The sequence below is a fragment of the Epinephelus moara genome, chromosome 3 (genome assembly GCF_006386435.1).
Source record: "Epinephelus moara isolate mb chromosome 3, YSFRI_EMoa_1.0, whole genome shotgun sequence".
NCBI classification, from domain to species: domain Eukaryota; kingdom Metazoa; phylum Chordata; class Actinopteri; order Perciformes; family Serranidae; genus Epinephelus; species Epinephelus moara.
In genome coordinates, this window is record NC_065508.1 from 24,073,626 (window position 1) to 24,095,039 (window position 21,414).

The 21,414-nt window shown below is 41.2% G+C and overlaps 1 protein-coding gene across 2 annotated transcripts in view; it reads right to left on the reverse strand.

The window, feature by feature from the left end:
- Positions 1–21,414, reverse strand: part of auts2a (activator of transcription and developmental regulator AUTS2 a) — a 447,476-nt gene that overhangs the window by 278,024 nt on the left and 148,038 nt on the right. The window contains exon 1 of one of the 2 annotated variants that reach the window (XM_050040296.1): positions 6,838–6,972. The exons of the other annotated variant lie outside the window; for it this stretch is intronic. Coding sequence (XP_049896253.1) covers positions 6,838–6,885 — 48 coding nt within the window. The 5' untranslated portion in view covers positions 6,886–6,972. Of the gene's footprint in view, positions 1–6,837; positions 6,973–21,414 lie in introns of those variants that run through there. 2 annotated transcript variants of the gene reach the window in all.

Here is a 21,414-nt window from a genome sequence, read left to right on the forward strand (position 1 = left end):
GATACTTTGTGGATTCAATTTTGTGTTCTTGGACGTTAGTCTGGGGCGCCGTCTGCCATTAGGTGTGCTAGCCGCTCCCCCCGCTGATCTCCACAAGGGATGTGAGCACTCTAAAACTTCACCAGGGCCTCCATCGGCATATGGGTGAGTAGATAATGGCTGAATTTTCATTTTTGGGTGCACTATCCCTTTAAGAATTTGTCATGACCAAACCAGAGGAGCTCATTGTTGGAGCTGTATTTATCCAGACAACTAACGAGACTAACTGAGGCGGTTTTGGTGAGTTTTATTTTGTCAAGTTTAACCCTTTGAAACCTGGAGCGACATCACTTTTCTTGTACTGCTTTCAGACACCTTTTGCAAGTATTTCAACCTTTGAACCGTGAACAAATTGGTGCTTTTTCTTTCAGAAACAAGGCAAAAAAGGTAGTAAGCAACTTGGTAAGAACGGTCCCACAAATTGCAAAAACAAAAAATCAAAACAAAAAAACCCAACAGAATTAGAAAAATATTTAAACAAACAAACAAAAAAAACTACGGAAAAAAGAAAAAGGCTAGGACAAACTATAATTATTATTATCATCATTCATGGAAAACAATTACTTTCATTTTACAGAACAAAATTCAACGAAGTTTCCCAAATTTAATAGATTTAACTTTTTCAATCACTTTTGAAAACAAGATTGTGGATTTCCATGTCTTTTCCAGGTTTTCCATGACTGTGTAAACCCTGTCCTTTGTTCAGTAATATCAAGTCAATTTAATTTATATAGTTTGGTATCACAAATCACAAATTTTTTTCAACAGGATTTATAATCCATCCCTGTCAAATCTATCTGCATTGTATTTGAGAATGTCAGCATTTCAGCCTTCCGATGTAAATTTGATGAGTAGCAAATTATTTGGTTGATTATTTGTTCTGCCTCCAAAGAAGTATGATTCTGAGTGCAAAAAGGGCAATAGATACTGAGCAGCTGTGGTTTAGCAGTGGATAGAAACAAAGGCGTGTTGTAACTAAGATGGTGTTTTGTGAACCACACATATGGCATATAAATCCGGCAACATTAAGAAAGCCACAGTTTGTTTAAAGGTTTGAATATAATAGCAGAAGCCTGTAGTGCGTCATTTAGTAGAAAACACGGTGTGAATGAAATCCGATCAAAAATAAATACAACTTACAGATAAATATTGTGCTGTGTGTGGGAACCTGTATGTACAAACCCCAAGAATATACTAAAAGCATCAATGTACTATATGTCAATAGCATGAAAAGCTTTTCATGGGTATACTGCACACATACTCAAGAAGATAAACAACAGAAGTCAGCCACAGAAAGTGTCACCCACTGCCAGAAGTAAGCTCTGCAACAAATCTTTGCTAAAGTGTACTCAAGCTTTGTATGCAATTCTCATAAGGTTTGGCTACAGGCGTATCTGCTTATCTCTAAGTGCCTGTAATCAATGAAGGAAAGTAGTTAAGTACATTTACTAAAGTACTCTTCTGGGGTACAATTTGGAGATTGAAAGATCTGAGTATTTCCATTTTCTGCTACACTATACTTCTTTTTACTTTTTAATTATCAGATCAATAATTTTACATAAAATTAACCCTGTGGGATTGAAATCACAACTCTGTACAAGCAGGTATGTTTTGAAGGAAACATAACACCTGCCAGATTATGTTTCTATAAACAAAATAAGGAATTATTGTTAGTTAACAGGGGAGAGAATTACCAGAGGACCCAGGATACGATATTATCACAATACTTACATTACTGCTACTTATATTATTTTGATTTTAAATATGTTACGATTTTAAATATGTTGTGATTTGATGAGTATTGTGGTGAAATATATTGCCATACTATATTGGGATTTATTACCCTTTTTCAACTGTAAATTATGTCCCCAAAGGAAAGAGGACTAGTGGAAAGCCTGAGGAAGAAAGCGCAGACCTCCCTGCCCTTCCATGTGCCTACGTGGAAAGCCAAAGACAGGGAGAGCAGAAGCAAAGACCCCAGGGAACAGAACAACTAACGCTATGCTCAGTTTGTTTCAGGAAATTAAGATAAATTAATTGACTTGTGGCAAAGGTTGCAGCGGTATACCGGTTTCACGGTATACAGTGATATCAGTTATCAGCCGAGTACATTTGCTAATCTACAATACTGAACTGGACATGGAAACTCCCCTTTATATTAGTTATTTTCAAAGGGGAGACTTTTTACACAGACCATTGACAAAATAGTTTCAATTATAGTAATGAAATGTTTGTTCTACCAACAATAACCCTTTCATTTTCATTCCTTTAAGGGTCATTCTGACTTATAATATTATAAATTCTTTAATTGCGTGATATTGTGAAACTGCAATATCTTCTGTTGCAGTTGTTGTACTGTGAAAATCTTATATAGTTGCAACCGTACTTGTGGCACACTTTTTAAACAACATACTTTTAATCTTTGGGGATGGTTGACAGGTATGAAGTATTTTCATGTCAAAAGGCTCTAGTCCAACTGAAGTCACAAGTTATTAGTGTTAAAGTCCAAGTCGAGTTACAAGTCATTGGTGATTAGCATTGTCGCCTCACAGCAAGGCTGGTTCCAGGTTTCCGGGGTGAGGGAGCGCTTCTGTGTAGAGTTTGCATGTTCGCCCTGTGTCAGTGTGGGTTTTCTCCAGGTACTCCGGCTTCCTCCCACAGTCCAAAGACATGCAGGTTAATTGACCCAGACTCTAAATTGACAGTAGGTGTGAACGTGAGTGTGAATGGTTGTCTGTCTAATGGGATAAGCAGTTATGGAAAATGAATGAATGAGTCTAAAGTCTCGAAAATTTGCAACAACCCATGAGACTCAAGTCCACATCTCTGAATATTGCATCAACAGTCGACAGTACCTAACATGTAAAAGTACTTATAACTTGCATATACAGTAAAACAACAAATTGGAGCCTTCTGTGTGAGCTTATGGCAACAATGAAAAAAAATGTGTAACCATATCTTCTGTTTGTACAAGGATAATGTTTCCTCACTGTACACTCATAAAGGCATCAGTCAAATACCCTAAAATGTAAATGTATCTTTCCGACAGTGGCCATCTGGCCATGGGAGAGGCCAGAGTTAACACACCAATCACAGGGCACTCAGTGTGTGTTAAATTGAATTAGTCCAGTGTGAGTCAGGTTGCTGTTTGCCCTCTGTGGGTCTGCGGCCCCAGAGTTGGTCCACTGGGGGGTCCTGGCACTGGCTTAGAGGACAAAGAGCTGCGAGCAGACACACAGAGCAGGACTTCAGTGTTGTGTTCTCTTTCCACTCAGAGGAATGTAACCCACCTCCAGCCTCTCCCCAGTCGCTACCTCCCTCTCATACCCTCTCACTTCAGGACATGAGCCCACACACAGGGGTAGCAATTACCCTTTCCCCAGACTCTGATGACCCTGGGTTCTTGACCCAGAAGCCACCATGCTCCGTGCCCTTCTCACCCTTTCTCTTCAGAGAGCAAGGGAGGAGGGGAGGGGGAGAGGAAAGACAGCCACTCAGTCAAAAATGGCAACACTTGTTTAAGGTCACTTCCTATTCGCATGCTGCTGAAAGGGTGCCTGTCAATCATGCGTAATCACATGGAGGCTGGCCGCTCCTGAGGCGAGACAGCTGGGAGCAGGAAAAGCCGACGGCTGCGTATGCCCTTCTTCTCCTCCGACACACACTCAGCTTTCAGCCCAGACCCCCATAAGCACTGACACACACATCCTGTTCTTGTGTACACTTTCTTTTAACTGGGAACACAGACATGGAGGAAAACAGAAAAGTCTAGGAAAGCCAGGCCACCTAGGAGCGAGGATCAGTGTAGCCAGACATACAGCACCAGCTGATCAAGCTGTTGAATTTTTCATATTTCGGAGTAAAAATACTGTCTGGAGCTTCTGCAATCAATTCAGTGCAAATCAGATATATTTCTGATTCAACAAGGCCTGTAACAAATCAGCTCGACCGTTCTATCTTTATTTCTTAACCCCTTCACTTAACAAGATCATTGAAATAAAAATCAACCAGCCATCTTGTCTGGACTCTTTCTGTTTCAGTTCCCTCCATTATCCTCCTATTTTTTTGGGGATAAAATGTAAAGTGGAAATGTTCTCACTTAACTTTGACCAAATGTAATGGGATGAGCAGTGAGTGGAAGGGAGAGGAGCATAGCACCTTCTTTCACTTTTACACCAGACACTGCCAGCGAACACCCATGCTGTTGTCATGGTTGCTTTAACTCGTCTCCATAGTTTCGTCTTTGCCAAGTCTTGGAGCAACATTTCTTTTTGATCTGACACCTTTTCTTTTCATTTTTTTGCAGGCATCTCTGCAAACCAACACTACATTAATGGTTCCAGTTATCTCTAATTAAGTTAATTAGCAGGTTTGGATGAAAACAATAATACATCCTACACAAACAAAGTTGAGTGTGAAGCCTTTCATACTTATGTGTCATTTTTAAGGACAAATTAGCCTTTTTCTTTGTTATAAACCATTAGTTGTTAATATTCAGTTAATTTGTCTTCATAGTTAAGAAGTTGGCTTCTTTGTGGACACATAGTGGAAAATTTAATTTGACAGACTGTAAAGAGGAATCATTAAAATAGATCTGCTTCTAAAAGATAAAAAAAAGAGCAGCCATCTTCTCACTTCTCCACCTCAAGACTACTGAAGTACAAAATGGCAGACCAGATGGAAACGGAGCACTTCGGGCACCAACAGATGCTCCCACGAGGCCACTTGGCACGCACTCACTTATCCACAATAATAAGCCTGATGATGGCAAAGCCAGTCCAACACATGTACGCTGCTTTTGTATTTTTACAGAGCCAAATGTTCAAACTAAACCGTGAGAAGTTCGGCATAAACCACAGTAAACAGAGCTCTGCTTGGCCATGTTTTATGTAACAAGATAGCTTTATTGATCCTACAGTGCAGACACCTGATGCTAAGTGGAGAACTTGATCAGCATAAGGGGTCAACACTAAAACCGTTGTCATGACACAAAGAGAGACGAGGCATAATTGGGAGCTTATCGGCCGGCCAGCTGACTGGCTTGATGGTCACTGGTGGCTGACGTCTGGCTGATTGACTGCCTAGCTGGCTAAATGTCTGGTTAACTGACTGCAGGCAATTGTAACACTACCCGTTTTCATTAGCATAGCTGCGAACATTTGGGGAAAGTGCTAGCTGCTGACCCAAAGCTTGGCTTTCACAATGTAATGCCATCCACAAAGAGGAGTCACAGTTGTGTCCCATCAGACTCAATCCCATTACACAAGCTATAGGATCTAATGTCCAGACTGTGACATGCCTAACTGCATTAAAACTTCATAACTGCACTACATCAAAAGACAAGAGCATGCCCTCTTTGTACATTAAGGTTTCTACAACACTTTGACATGCTATTAAGACATAAAGAAAAAATAAACTTTTATTAAAGGAACAGTGTGTAAGATATAGATGGATTTAGTGGCATCTAACAGTGAGGTCTGCAGATTGCAACCATCTTAAAATTCACTGAAATCAACCTGCTTAGAATTCCTTCAGTGTTCATTGTTCAGGTTTTTACCAAGAGCTGAATTATCCACAGAGGTCTCCTCCTCCAAAACAAACAGACGTGCCAGCTATAGTGGCTGCATGAAAACCCAAATGGCCCTGTCTCAACCTCAATTAAGATTTTAAATTATGTTGCTTGACGTTTTAGGGGTTGTGTTGTGTTTTGCTCATGGTGTGTGTTTTCACGTTTTTTATGATGTATGCTTCTTTTCTTCTGGACTATTATTATAAGGCAGCAATACTTCTGCAGCTCCTGAGTCCAAGATGAATTTCCTTACAGGGACAATAAAGGATATCGTACCATATCGTATCATATCGTATCCCACCACAATGTACCGTACCGTCTCGCATCGTTTCCTGAGTCCATGACAAACTTCCTACAGAACAATTAAGTATATCACATCATACTGCAACATACCGTACCATACTGTACAGCATCGCATCGCATCGTATCATCTAGTGCCAGTGTTTGGTTTGTCCATTCTGGGCTACTGTGGAAACATGGTGGTGCAATATGGAGATCTCCACAGACCAGGACCTCTGTAGATGAAACGTCTCATTCTACGGTAACAAAAACACTGATTCTTATTTTAAGGTGATTATACACTAAAGAAAACATATCTATTTTATTACATTATATTAGATTTCTGCCAATATATCCTTTTAAATCTTACACAGTGGACCTTTAAATGCTGCACACACCAGACCTTTGATGTTAGGCATGCTACAGGTAGGGTAAGCCCTGTTCGTTAGTAAGAAGAAATCTGTGATGTTCTCGAGACTACAGGATCTCAGTCACACTTTAGCAACTAGAGTGCTGAGTGCAAAAATCAGCACTGTTATTTAATAAACTGTATAAATATTTTTGCAGCTAAATGGCTTTAATTACATTTTCAAGGATGTGCTCTTACTTCAGCAAACAGTGTCAGAAGCAATAATTTCTAAGTGTTCTTACTTAAGTGAGCACAGCACTTATAAAACACACAATACTGTCAAACAAATGGTATTAAACATAGCCCTTTTGCAGCATACTGCCTTTCAGTTAAATACTTTTTAACACAGGCCTGCAAAGTTCTACTGTGAATTTTAAAAAGCCACTGAGAGAAGCTGAGGAACGTCTGGAAATAGTATCCTTGCACAGCTCAATAATTCAACATTTTCATGGACAATCAATATCTCATGTTTAGATATTTGCCAGGACACTGAGGAGAGGAATCAGGCCAGGGAGAACAAAAAAAATCCAGATGTACTTACCTTCTCATTGTATTTGAACTTGACATAAAACCAACTGGACTTGATCATCCTTCTGTCGTCTGCTCCTGACTGATTCAGTGTGCCGGGGGAAAGTCTACGTCTCCTCCAAAGACGGATGTTGAATGTGCAGTGCAGTGACACTGAGATGTTTCTTTATCCTGCTGGTCTTTGTGCTTGTTCTGTCTCGCTCTGTCTCTGACTTCAAGCCTGTGAGCCTGCTACGGTTTCTTTCACTCCCTCGTCTTCGTGGTGTCGTGTGGTTTGGTGTGCGCAGTGTGTGTGCGGCGTGGTGGGCTTGGAAGGCTGACAGAACAGCTCCTCAGATGGGATTCAGCTGTGTTCAGCGGTGGTGGCAGATGCCAGCAGAGGAGAATGTTTCCCTTCTGAGTGGGCAAACTCTAAAGACTGAAGCACCAGCCTCCCTCACTGCCCTTTCCCTCTCTCCTTCTTCTAACCTCCTAGCTAACTATGTATCCTACATGCTCCAGTTCTCCCTCTCTCTTGCTCCTTTTTTAAAAAATGTTCCCTTTTTCGAGCCCTTTGCTCACTCGATGTCTCCCCCCAGTGCTTCCTATTGCTCTCTTTCATGCACCGTTAAGCTCTTTCAGTCTGACCTCGTTTAACCCCCTTCTGTATCTATTTCAATCTTGCGTTTCTCTGCCCTCTGTAAAGTAACACTGTCTGCTTTATTATTTCTACAGACAGCAGCCCCTGATGTTGGTCTGACCCCGAAGGCGCGGCGTTCCCACGAGCCAAATAAACTCTGACGGCTGAACAAATGTGCCTCGAAAATGCTCTGTCAAATGCAGTTAAGTTGAGATCAGACTGGGTACAGCTCAACTCTGCATGATAGCTTCAAATATTTAAAACTACTGCAAAAGGGATTATTGTTGGTGTGCTGTGGATGCACATTTCATAAGATGTCAACCGCTGCAATTCAGCTTTTAAAGATCTGACCCCACATTTGAGCCGATTTGACGCATTCTCAGTGAGGTTGATAGGTTTTTAAACATAGTGAGTCCCCGGGACCCACAGGTGGTCATTTGAGTGAGTCTCCACTACAGTTTGTGTTTTTTGACAAGCTGTGTTTGATATTATGTGGTTATATTCAGGTATGTTTAAAAAGGTGAGAAAATCGAACAAATGAAATCCCAAATCTGAAAATTATAGACTCTCTTTATGTGTATCTTTATGTACAGTCTATGTATGAAACACCAAACAAATGCCACATCTTGAGTTGTGTATAGAGAGCACCAAAATCATCTACCCAGTGTCAGGTAAATCAAATGTGATATATAAGTGTGAATGTGCAGTAGTTGTGGTATCATCACAGCCTGTCACAGGTTACAGCGTGATGATTAGAGGAGAAATGGCAGAGCATAAAGGTCCAGGTGGAAAAAAAACAACAACTCAATCATTTAGGATTTTACTAAAAGAAGGAAATCACCTGTTGATTGATATATATAGATCCCAGGGGACATTTTTTTGAATTTGGGAGCTGTTTAAATGTGTAATTTGTGGTAGACTTTATTTTGTTGAACTATTAATATTGTATACAGAATCTGAATCTGAAAAAGTTACTGTTGTTTACAGACTAAAATATGAGATCATTTTTCTTTAGTTTTTACTGAATATTTCAACTGTAAGGTTGACATGTAAATGTATATATGTCTATATCACTTATTTTGCTGCAATTCTATGTTCTAAAATCAATAATAAAATCTATTTTTTACTAATTCGTCATATTGTCAAGAATATCGTTATCGCAAAAATACCCTGAAATATCTTGATATTAATTCAGGGCCATTTCGTCCACCCCTATTGGTGGATCTAATTTACACCACAGAATACAATGAAATCCCATTTCAATTCTATTTCAGTCAATATTTGTGTTTTCTAAGAGCATTTCTGCTCTTTAAAACGGTATATTTTTCCTAAAACTGCGCATGAACAATGAATCAGTTTCACTAAATCAGTTTTTATGTGTCAAATGTAATTATAAAGGACAATTCCGGTGCATTAATGATCTGATCTTTTAGGCCATTTTGTGGCAGCACAGCAAGCTATACTTTAAATGCAACTTTTGCATCCTACCACTATACAACATCTGCCTCCCCACTGTGGCATGAACATACATAACCGAGAATGTAGGGAGTTTGTTTGACCACAATTAATTTGTTCAGTTAAATCACTATGAAAACAAAGCCAAGGATGTATGGTTCCAGCAGGGGGCAGCAAACTGACATCCTGAGGTGAACCTTTAAAATGCCAGTCGCCTACTGTGAAGGCTTAAGGACTAAAAAGGCCACAGCCGGAGCAGAGACTGGGCCACCCAGCTAATGTTTACATACTGCCACTCCCCTCGGCGCACAGGGCCCAGAGCCCATACACACAGCACCGCCTTGTATATAATCATGTCACCTTTGACTATTTCTCGAGATGTCTGCCAGATTGAATGGGCTCCTGTATCCCACAGGATTTAGCCAAATTTGGCAGCTCCCGAGTTACACTGAGGCAACCCCTCTATCACAGGACAGCAGTGGGTTATAAACAAACGCAATCAGACCCAGTAGTGCCAATGGCTGTGTTAGCATCCATGGAAACATGGCCTCCCTCGGCCAGACCTTTGAGCCCAAAGCTTTGTGCCAGCGCAGCAAGAACGTCTGGCAGAATCCATTATCACTGTGGGACAACAAGAGACAGCATCTCTTAAAAGTCATGCTTATAAAAGTGGGGCTAAATCAACGATTTGTTTGTTATCCATACAAAATGAGGTCTGGGGTAAACTTTACACACAGTATGTATGTAAGACAGGTGTTGGGAGGTAATGGAATAAGTGTAACTGTGTTATGTATTTTAAACTATAAAATATGAGTAAGTATTTTGTTACAGTTACATTTTAAACTTGCAGTGTTCCAAATACAGTTACTGTCTTTAAAAATAGATGAAGGGATTACTTTGTTTTTGCTCTATTTTTCTGAATGAGTTCTGAATGAATGTGACTAAAGCAAGCGTCAGCCACAAAATCAGTTTGATTTTCTATTGGTTTCTATTTAGTCTTCTCTTGCACTTTAAAAGCTCTGCAATGAATAAGGAATTGCGGATTTGTGAAGTTGAAATGAGGAGTTCTCTACACAACACCTCCTCCAACTACAATAACCTGAATAAGAGGGCAGCAGATCACCAGGGAACTGAAAGTTTCTGGTAAATGATCATCAGTGATAACAACCAACTTGCTGTTGGCTACACTGTATGTCATTTCCAGTAAATATCACAATATAAAACGTGTTTTCTCCTTAAAAATACAACTGTAGAAAGATAACAAGTACTGACCCTGTCTTTTGAGTGGTCACATCTCCAGTCGAGTGCACAGTTCATAGGTACGTAGTTTGTTTACATGACGTAACAGAAGTGCATATTTAACCGACTAAGTGTGGACAGAGCTGCACTCGCTTGCTGTCAGAACAAGGTGTAAAATAATATGAGGAATGCATTTCCCATAAACAGTTTTTTTAAAGTGTGTGCAGTGCACCTGTCACACAACAATGGCAGAGGAGATGCACAGCCAGGGCACTGAATGACCTCAGCAAGATCATTTAGAAAGATTTAAAGGTAGGTAAAGAAATTGAGCATAGTGTTAATTCAGGCAGGACACGATGTCAAGCTCAGCTCACATCCCAGCTACATCAGCTGATCTCAAACAGCGCAATGATGCTGCTGCTCTGCCTGTCTTAGGCTTTCCATGTAGGCGCATGGAAGGGCAGGGAGGTTTGCTCTCTCTGCCTTAAGGCTTTCCACAGATGTGTGGAAGAGGCTTTCTGTGTAGGCCAAGGAAAGGCAGAGGCCCCAGAACAGAGCCATACCACCAAAAATAATACTGCAAATGGAAATAAAGTTTTCTTTGACTAAAGTGGTCCTGACTGAAACGGAGAAATGTGCAATTTAAGACTTACAATGATACAATAAAGGATCGCACATGGCGAAGGTTAAAATTAAAGTCTATTTAACTAAAAAAATCACTAAAATGACAAATTATTTCTCTCTGTGCAGACTAATGCTGTCATTCCGTAGGATCTCTTAAAATATTCCTGACAGGAAGACCATAAAAAAGTATTATGCTTCTAAAAAGGTCATACACACTCCTAAATTAAAGCCAAATGCAGTGTAGAACACTGTTATCAAAGAATCACAGAAGGCTGAAGCAGAGAGGATTGTTATGATGTTTTGTCAGTTTCACCGCAGGGGTGCTGATGCCAGATTTGGATAATGTGTTTGCACAACTGCGACTACCTGTGGCTAACTTATTGAAGGTGCAAATTGCTTAAAACCACACATGGGGTTGGGCAAAACTACACACAGCAAAAGTAGGAGAGGAAGAACAAGTGATAGTAACAAAACAACCATGAACAACTGAAGATGCTATCATGTTTCCTGACAACATCCATATAAATAAGTGTTAAAAAATGATTGTGGCTGAGCTTCTGTTTCAACAAAGTATGAACAGATTTTTTGGAACAGACAGAGAAACTGTTCTCAAGTAAAGAACATAGAGAATTGCCTTATTACTGATCCGCAGCCAACCAGATGAACATTATGAACTGACTATTTTTGTCTTCCTTATCCAGGGTCTACCTCTTAGCATCCTTTCACTTTGGATTCTCTTTTCAGGGGCCAGCAGTGAAGTCTTGTCAGGAGAGCTTATCTTCAGCGGCTGGTCTAATCAAAAGAAAAACAAACAGCAGGTTTCCGAGACTCGGGGTTGCTAGGGGCCGGGTGTGTGTTTTGGTGTGTGGGCTGCTGTATATGGTTTGCTCCACTCCTGTTTTCTCTTTCTCACTCTTCCCTCTCTCTCGTCTTCTCACTTTCCGCTCTCCTCATGTCACCCACGGGGAGTCTGTAGTGCTGTAATGCTAAGTGACAGCCTGCCTGCCTGCTCACTTCCCACACACATGCCTACACTTGGCCGTGTCCCTCACGGCCATCGCTGTGCCCGGATAAAAGAGCTGCAAGAGCTCGGAGAGTCCAAATCCAAAAAAGCTGAAGAAAGAAGCTCAGGGTATCATTTCACCGCCTGGTGTGTATTTAGACACAACACAGAAAGTTGAACAAGGCTGAACAGATGACGTCATGGCTCTGGTGATAATGTGTTAAGGACTATAATGCACCCTTGCTGGAGATTATGAGGTTATCTTGAGATCCTGTTGGATCTCTTGCTTAACAATTAAACATAGCGTGCAAAGAGATCATATCAAAACAATTAACTTCAGGGGCAGCAGAGTGGAATAACACGAGGTTAAGGAGTATTGTTTCCGCATGGCTTTATCAGCACGCAGGAATGGCTTTACATGCTCCAGTTTTTGGACAACTACAGCGCAACGATACGTCTCAAAGGTGTGTGTGGTTTGATGTTATGTTTCCTTTTCATTTCTCCCCTGTTGAATCCATCCTTCCCACAGGGCCAAATGCAGACGCAGCTTTAGAAGCCGACAGAGGCCCTGGAGCTGCCTGCCTGCACAGACGCTGTCCCGCTGGAGGCACCGCTTCTCCTGGGGGTTAAGACACAACTGTGTGTTTCGTATGGACATGCCTGTGTGTGCGCGCTTGACTTTGGTGGCTGCAAATGCTCATCCAAGTGTGTCCTTGTGCATGACACATGTAGGCATGTAGGGAAACAGAGTAAATTTCTGTTTGTTTGTTTGAGACTCCTCTCCCCCTTCCACTCTTCCAGCTAGCCCAGATGTTCAACCCCCCCCCGGAGCTACGATGCCTCATCCCTGCTCCAATTTTCCATTGAACCTGCTGGCATGAAAAAAGAGAGACTACGAAGGAAAAAACAGCAAACCCTCCTGCAAAACACTTTCTCTCCACTTCCTTAAATGCTCTTAGAGGTTGCTTTAATCTTCGAGCTCTCTGGGGCAAACACAGCTCTACTGTTAAATGCAACACGGGCCTTTTACAAAATCTAATGTAAGGTAAGCGAAGAGACACAAGTGAAGTCTAGGGGAGAGAAGGAAGAGCAATATTTCTTAGTTTGTCAGACCCTAATTAGCTTCCACCAAGAGTAAGATTAGTTAGTGAGGGAGGGAAGGAGTTACAACTGATTTTGTCTGCAAGTCTTAGACTTCCTCCTCTCTCTGTAATACTGCTGCACGCACTGAGAGGCAGTGGCCCGACATGGCACGACACAGTGCATGTTTCCTCTCTTCCTGTCCGCGGGCTGTATTGGCCAGCAAAACAAAAGGCCATTTCCTGCTCTCCACACACACAGATATTAGAGTTGAGGCTGACTCTTTCTGATGGCCAGATAATACAGGCCTGAGTCCCATCTAGGCCACAGCCAGGAAATCACGTTAGCCCTCCTACACACACACACACACACACACACACACACACACACACACACACACACGCCTCCTCCTCCTGCTAATACTGGGGATTATAGCACCAGGTCGCCTTGGCACAAATGACTTTTGCTGTAGCGCAGTGAGGCTACTTGTATTAAGGTCCATGAGGTGCAGTAATAACCTGAATTTCCTCTTTTGGGAGGGCTGCATGTTCACTGGCAGGAGATGAAATGTAGAGTATATGTTTATTCCTTTAAAAACATGTGTGTAGTGTGATTTAATAAAAACTTTGATTAAATATTCCACTTTATTCATGGTTTAGCAGAGGAAGTGTTTGATTTTATGTGCATATCTGTGGTTTAATGCCTCTGAAATGCCAACTAAAAAACCATCTGAGCACCATCTGACAGTGTCAAAAAGAAAAAATATGATGGGGAGAAAAGACAGAGGATAAGAAGAGAGAAAAAGAAAAGCTGTAAAATACGTTTCGACACCAGTGTATTTAGCACAGCTTCTGTAAATGTAGTTTTTCTGAGCAATATCTGTTGCCTGAATTATCAAATGCTCAGGTACGTAGTCTTCATATGACTACAGTCTCAATCGTTTGAAAGACTGGAAAAACATTCACAGGCCTTTAATTATAGTGGAAACCGCTTACAATGATCATGTATGAGTATTATAACCTTTTTTTCATGCAGATTAGCATCTAATTGACACTTGTAGATTAATTCAAGTGAATTTTACTGACTGTTTCAAAATACAGCACAGGTGTTTCATCACATGACCAGGCATTATCATCCATCTGATGAGGGTGATTTAACCCAGAGGTGCTTTCCCTGTGTGCATTCGTTCTCTGTCTCCATCACCAGCAGTCATAAGGTTCGCGGAGACTTCGTTTTTCATCGAGGGAAATCGACTTTCTTTTTCCCGTCATCATTTCAATGTGCACGCAGCAGCAGCCTCAGGTAGCCAGCTGAAAGCAGCCGGGTTACTGCGAGGCAAAGGATCCTGGGAGTACAGTAAAAATCTGTATGTATAGAGTTACCATAGCTGTAAATTGTTTTTCCATGTGCTGTCGTGTATGAAAAGACCCAAAGTGAACACTGTAAGTGGACTATTTGATTATTATTCAAACAGCATTTGTGTAGGAATGATTCTGTCTGACGTTTTTTGATCCATATAAGCGCTTGATCACTGTAACCATTATCACTATAAGCAGTTTCCACTGTGTTATTATCAATAGAACAGAACATATGTTTATTGTCCACCATGGATGGAAACTTGTCCTTGGCTCATCAAACACAAAAGACAACATTATAGAAAGCAGACAAATAATAAGATAAGCACACAAGAGTTCTTACAAAACACTTTAACACATTAGATCAGCTCATTTTATGTTGAGTTAAGGATACTGTTGGCACTTGGGATGAAGGACTACTTGAATACATTTTTGGTTGCCAGAGGGACTCTATAGCGCCTCCCAGAGCTCAAGAGTTCAAACTGGTTTAAGAGAGGATGGGAGCTATCTTCCAAGATACGCCTCGCTTTCTTCCTCGTCCTTTCTGTAAAGAGTTGGGTCAAGGGGTTTTGTGGCTTGCCAACTATTTTACATCCCATAGTCACAATCCTAGTGAGCTTCTTATTGGATGTACAGTTAAGTTGACCATACCAGACAGGAAGGCCAGTGAGTTTCCTAGGAAGATAAAGTCGCAGTGAGCATCTCTTGAAAATATACTCAATATTTCCAGAGAACCTCATGCAGGAGTCCAGACCCATACCAAGGTATTTAAAGTTTCCCACAATGTCAACACACTGGCCATCGAGTGAAACCAGCTCTGTTACCATGTGTGAAGGGCCTTAGTGTGGGCCAGGCAGGCACCGTCACCTGATGGGTCTGTTGGCTGTAAAAGACCAACTAAGGCCATGTTGTCGTTCACATAATGGCATCGCCTTATCAACACATCTTAAAACAAATGCAAAAATGCATGTTAGTCCACACACATTATTTTCCCATGATGAGTCAGGAGACAAAAGTTTTTACAAACCATTCTCTTGGGGTCCTGGATATCGGTTCCAAATCTCACGACAGTAGTGTAACGAATTACTATTGGCAGAGAGTAATAAGTTAAGTCATGTTATTGTTTTTCAAAAGACTAACGAGCCCAACGTTGCCAACATTTTACAGAACTGTGCCACTAGCAGGGCTAAAAACTGCCTGCTATTCTGCAACAAAGGCAGCAGCAACAGCCTCACAAAAAAGTGACAAACAAACAGACATCAGAGTGGATTGAGGAATCCTTGCAGGGAGCTTAAAAAAAAAAGCTTGTTTGATTCACAGCTGTTCATTAAAAGCTTCCTCCAGCTAACCAAAGGAACATCAAGGTCACGGGAGGACAGTGTCATTGCATTGTAATAAAGTAAAGCATGTCGCTCAGTGGTTTACATTGTAAGAAGTTTTGTATAAACTAAATACCTATAAGAGCTGAGTGCCATGATGTAGTGTGTTTACATGTAACTCCGACCTTGTAAAAGCCCAGAGAGATAAGTACTGCACAGGTGGAGGCCAGCAAGCACAAACACACTGCAAATACAGATTTACACACACACACACACACACACACACATACACACACTGCAACATACTGTCTGTCTGAGTCCCGAGCCAGGACTTCATTTGGAACTCATTTCCAAACACAAGTCAGCAGGCAATTTGGACAGGGGTCTGGTTGAGGAGGGGAAAAATAGGCTCCAGAGAGAAATACGCAAGAGAAATAGGAGGGGAAATGATTCCATGTTCCAATGACTTTCAGATGCATGAGCCAATGCCAGCTCCATGATGTTTCAGTTCACCTCCACCCTGCCTAAACGCCTTCGCACGCATTCACCCTCTCCTCTCTTCTATGAAGGCAGCAGCCCACAGACCCAGCTGTCCCAGCATCGGTCGGTGGACGGATCAGATGAAAGCAGGAAACGGAGATAAACACAGATTAATTGCTCACAGACAGGAGAGACTTGGGACAGAGCGAGAGGGGGGGTTGAGGCAAAGGTTCAAAGACAGGATGGCTGGAAGTGGGGTAGGAGCTGGACTGCTGCTGGGTTGTCTGATGCCAGCCAGGGCCTCGAAATCTTTTACATGTGCACCCTGGACAACAACACTTCCGAGTCATTACCAGACAAAAAAAAAAGAGAGGGCGGAGTTTAAAAAGGAGGAAAAACAGAGATGAAAATCACAGTTAGTCAACAGAAAATAAGTAAAGGAACCTGCTGGCAGCCAGGGACAGAGCACAGAATGTTGTTTAATCACAACATGGATTCCACGTAAATAGCATAATTCTAGTGTTCACTAAACAACCCTGACAAGATAAGAAAACAGCTCTACCCGGGAGTGAACGCCATAACAAAGACAATGAATCGGTTGGTGGGGCAAAACAAGCGCTTTCAACATCACAACACTTGTTACAATTATGTGCAGATTGTTTGTTGATTTTGTCACATATTGAACAGGGGACAAGTTGCCTATTCCTGATATGATGGAAGAGACATATGCTTACATTTATTTATAAGAGCTCAATAACATGGAGCCTAACTGCTGTTTATTGTGGTTAATCTTACTGGTGCAAGCTTTAAGGTGCCTATGAGGTATTCCTTCAGCTATGTGCATTCCCAATCCAATCACCAGAGAAAACATTTGCATTGTACCTTTCTGCAAACCAAGGGCATGCTATATTTGTGGTTGGGTTGAGGCACAAAAACCACTTGGTAACGGTGAGGAAAAGATCATGTTTTGGCTTAAAATACCCAATCTTGGTGGCACATTTCTGGCTGGAAATGCAGTGAAAGCTCAGTAAAAAACAATTGCTTTTCCTGCCACTATCCTGGCTGGAAAAGTGGTGATGTCTTGGCAAAAAAAACTAGTTTTCCGTCACTATCCCTGCTGGAAATGCAGCAATGACGCAGTAAAAAACAACTGCTTTTCCCAATTGGTAATGCAGCGGTGACACGGAAAAAAAAAAGCTTTTCCTGTCACTATCCCGACTGGAAATGCAGTGATCTCTCCGGGAAAACAACCGCTTTTCCTGCCACTATCTGTTCTGGAAATGCAGCGATGAGTCAGTAAAAAAAAATTGCTTTTCCTGCCACTATCCCAGCTGGAAATGCAGTGATGTCTTGGTAAAAAACAACCCTTTTATTCCGCCACTAACCTGGCTGGAAATGCAGTGATGTCTCGGGTAAAAACAATTGCTTTTCCTGCCACTATCTGTTCTGGAAACACAGCAATGACTCGTAAAAACACAACCTGTTGTTTGTTAATCTACAACAGTGGTCTGCAGCTTTGTTGTTGTCTCACCTGGGTGTCCCACCATCCACAATCCTCTCCACCACCCGATTACATAATCAGCTAATATACTTTGTCACTTCAGAAACATTGATATAATATATGAAATTGGAAAATAATGTGTTTGTTGTTTGCAGAAACATACAATGCCAACATTTTTCCTCGCGACTGGGCTGGCATTCCATATGGGTGCCTGCTTACACACACATGGACTGACACTTGTTCCAGCTTAATTCTTCTACAACAAACTGTAGTAGGCAGAGAGTGTAAGCTAAGCCACATGTCCGCTAAGGTCTGGTGTGTTCGGCCAGCTGTGACAAGCTGCGTGGAGACAGGCCATGGAGAGAGTGGACTCGGGTCAGCAACAGCTCAACCAATAGACATGCCCACATGTTAATACTCATTAACATCACTAAAGGGAAACATTCAATGTGCTCTTTTCAAATCACCAAAAAGTACAAGAAAAAGACTATATGAAACCTGAGCAGTCACTCTCCAGAGTTTAATCTTCCATTATAAAGCAATATCACGCTGACCTTCAGTAACTCAATAACGTAATATTCAACTGGAACATGACCCACCTCAGTAAATCCTCACCTGTGATTGCCGTGCATCTCGCTCTATGTGTGTGTGTTTGTAAGAGTGTCCCAGTGTGAAAGTGTGTCTCTTGAAGCCAGACAGAAATATCGAGGGGATTAAACACAAGCTGTTGAACAAATCTACTGGAGCAAAGAACAGGAAATAAAAATGCAATATCATAATTAGAAGCTTGAGTGGGTGGGATAAGTAATGAACGAGCAAACAATCCCAGAGAGAGATTTCTCTGTACTCAGTGTGACCTAGTGCACTGTAAACTCCAACTGGGCTTTTGACTTTATCATGGTTGGGAAATCTCCTGCAGAAGGTCTTTTATCTCGCAATTATTTAATTTATTGATAAAGACAATGATAAACTGGGAGCACTGACTGTAGATTGCTGCTACGCACTGTTATTTATCACAGCTGCTATCCTCAGCAATCAGACCTTCCTAATCTAGAACTTTAAGCACACTGAAATAATGCTGCTGATGACAATATCTTTCATGTATAAAATATTTTTTGAGGGTATATGATTTAAATGACAAGCCAGAAAAGTTGTAGTTGTACTACGAGGTGATATTTGATATCCCACTACCATGGAGACAGGTATATGATATAAATTATTAAGCAGTTATAGATTCCAAATCACAATATTTTCAATTAAAAATTCTGTACAAAAGACTGCCAACAAGGAAAATGCTTTTCAGTTGGGGTATGGACGGGGATGGAAACTGTTGTTTGTAATCTGAAATGAAGATATGTTGCATTCATTTTGGTTCTGTCCTCATGTGGCAACTTTTTGGATGACTATCAAAAGATGGCTTGCATCAAGTTCGATATTTTTAACCATGGGCCCTCAAAGACTAATGCTTTGTGAGTTATTAAATGGTTGCCCTTGCATTTTAAATACCATTATATTACTAGGAAAAAGATTTACTTTTGAATCGAAAGGAAAAGAGCGATTGACATTCCCCTGTTTTCTTTCCTTTTTAAAACATCTTTTTATGTAAGACGCCATTATCGCTACAAGGCTGGGGAAACTGAATCACTATGAAAAAGATGGAACAGATTAAGGCCAAGTTTGGATGATAATGACATAATAATTTAGTTGTTTTCAGTTGTTTGATTTGTTAAGTTGTTTTTTTTGTTTGTTCTTCTTTTTCCTTTTACGACCATATGTCTATGTCAGTAATTTATTATATGTTGTAGTGTTGTTGTGTAATTTCTATTCGTTTTGTTTAAATCAATTAAAATGACAGCCAAAGTAGTGGCTGTTCAAGACTGTACTTACTGCAGGCAAAAGCAGAACTGAAAGCTAAACGCTCACCAAGCTAACATGCTCACTATGACAATGCTAACATGGTAATGCCAGCAGGTAAAATGATATATACAAAGTACACCTGAGTCTGGTGGGGATATCATTAACTTTGCTTGTATTTGACCACCAAACAAAGTATTGGACCAACTACAATTATCACTTTTCAGTTGTATGCCTCCATTGAGTTGCAGTTTACATGCACGTCTGTCCAGATTCATATGTAGTGATGACAGCAGATAACGCTTCAAATATGGATGTTTCTGCAAAGAAGATAGGAATTCTTAAACGTGGAAGCTTCACACAAGTCTTCAACCCGGCAGTGCAGATGATCTATATGATCAGCCTCTCTGTACCTGAATTATAGCGTTAAATAACAGCCAGAAACATGCTTTAGCGGAACACTGCGATGTTACAATGAATTTAGACTTTTTGATTAGAAAATGTCATCAGTTTGTCATTTTATCCTATCAGACATTCCTGTGAAATTTTGTCATAATTAGCGTATGAATTCTTAAGTTATAGCCAAAACCTTGTTTTGTGAGGTCACAGTGACTATGACCTTTGACCACCAAAATCTAATCAGTTTATCATTAAGTCCAAGTGGATGTTTGTGCCAAATTTGAGAGAAGGTCACTCAAGGTGTTCCTGAGATATTGCATTCACGAGAATGGGACATATATACGTACGGACAATCTGAAAACATGGCTGTTGCCAATGAGAAGGCGTGACAAAAAAAAACCAAAAAAAAAAACAAAACTGATATTTTGCTGAATGGAAAGTCAGGGGATCACTTGAGTTATTATGTCTATTATGTCTGTACCGAATTTCTATGAGGACATTGCATATCATCCAATAGTCATCCAACAGTTGTGACATCCAACATGGAGATGATTCTCTCAGACCCTAGGACAGGGAAGAGGTGGAATAATGTCTAAGCCACATAATAATTAATGTTACAGTTGGTGTGTGATAGAGCTTTCTAATTTTCTCTAACACATGTAACCATGTCCCTGACTTGTGGTAATCGCAAATTGGACAGTGGTGTGATGAATAAATGTGTACATGTGTAACCTTTAAAGGTCACAGTGACATGTCCCCGCACAGACTCTGCCAGGTCACTGCAACACAAATAAATACCAGTGCATGTCTATTTGCTCTTTACCAATTTTGGCTTACTTGCTCTGTAAGTATGGGCAATAAAATCCATTTTGTTGACCTCTCTATTCGTCTTTTTTTCACTATGACAGAGGATAAGTCAGCATGGGACCAGAAGATAATGACCTCCGAGCTATAACACTCATGATTCCGGAGTATGGAGAGGACGCCTGCTCATTCTGCTGCCCATTACCACAATCCACACAGGGGCTCTTATGTGGGAGCGGCCCCATTAAAAACTTTGAAACATGCCTGAAAAATAGACTGCATCCCATTACCCACGCTCCTTAGCAACAGCCATTACTGTGGATTGGTGGAGGTTGGGCCATATCTCTTTGAGAGGGGTGGAGAGTACAAATTATTGATCGTAACCTGTGAACTACATGTGTAGCATTGACAGGGGAAATGCATCAGGGCGGGAGGGGGGGTTGGGGGCGGGGATGTACCGGGATCTGCCGTACGTGGCCTCTGACTCGCATCGCTCTTACATCACTCACTTCCAGAAAACAACAAAACATCACACACACAAACACACACGTGCACTCTGCGTGCTCCCTGACACACATTAAACCCTCCCCGCTGCTTGGCTTGTTTCTCTCCACCATCTCTTCTGACAGTCTTGTGTGTAAGTGTATTGTATAGCTGGAGGCGAGTCAGAGAGGCAGCAGATGCAGCGTAAAGGCATCAAAGCAGCCATCTCCACCACGGCTCTTAGCGGGTCAACTCAAAGAAATAGCAGTGAGCCAAAGACACTTGAATCAAGGTTAACAGCAGCTTTAAGAGGGGGGGCTATCAAAGTGATGTAAAGCACAGTTAAAAGGAATAAAGGTAGATCCTATTAGGACT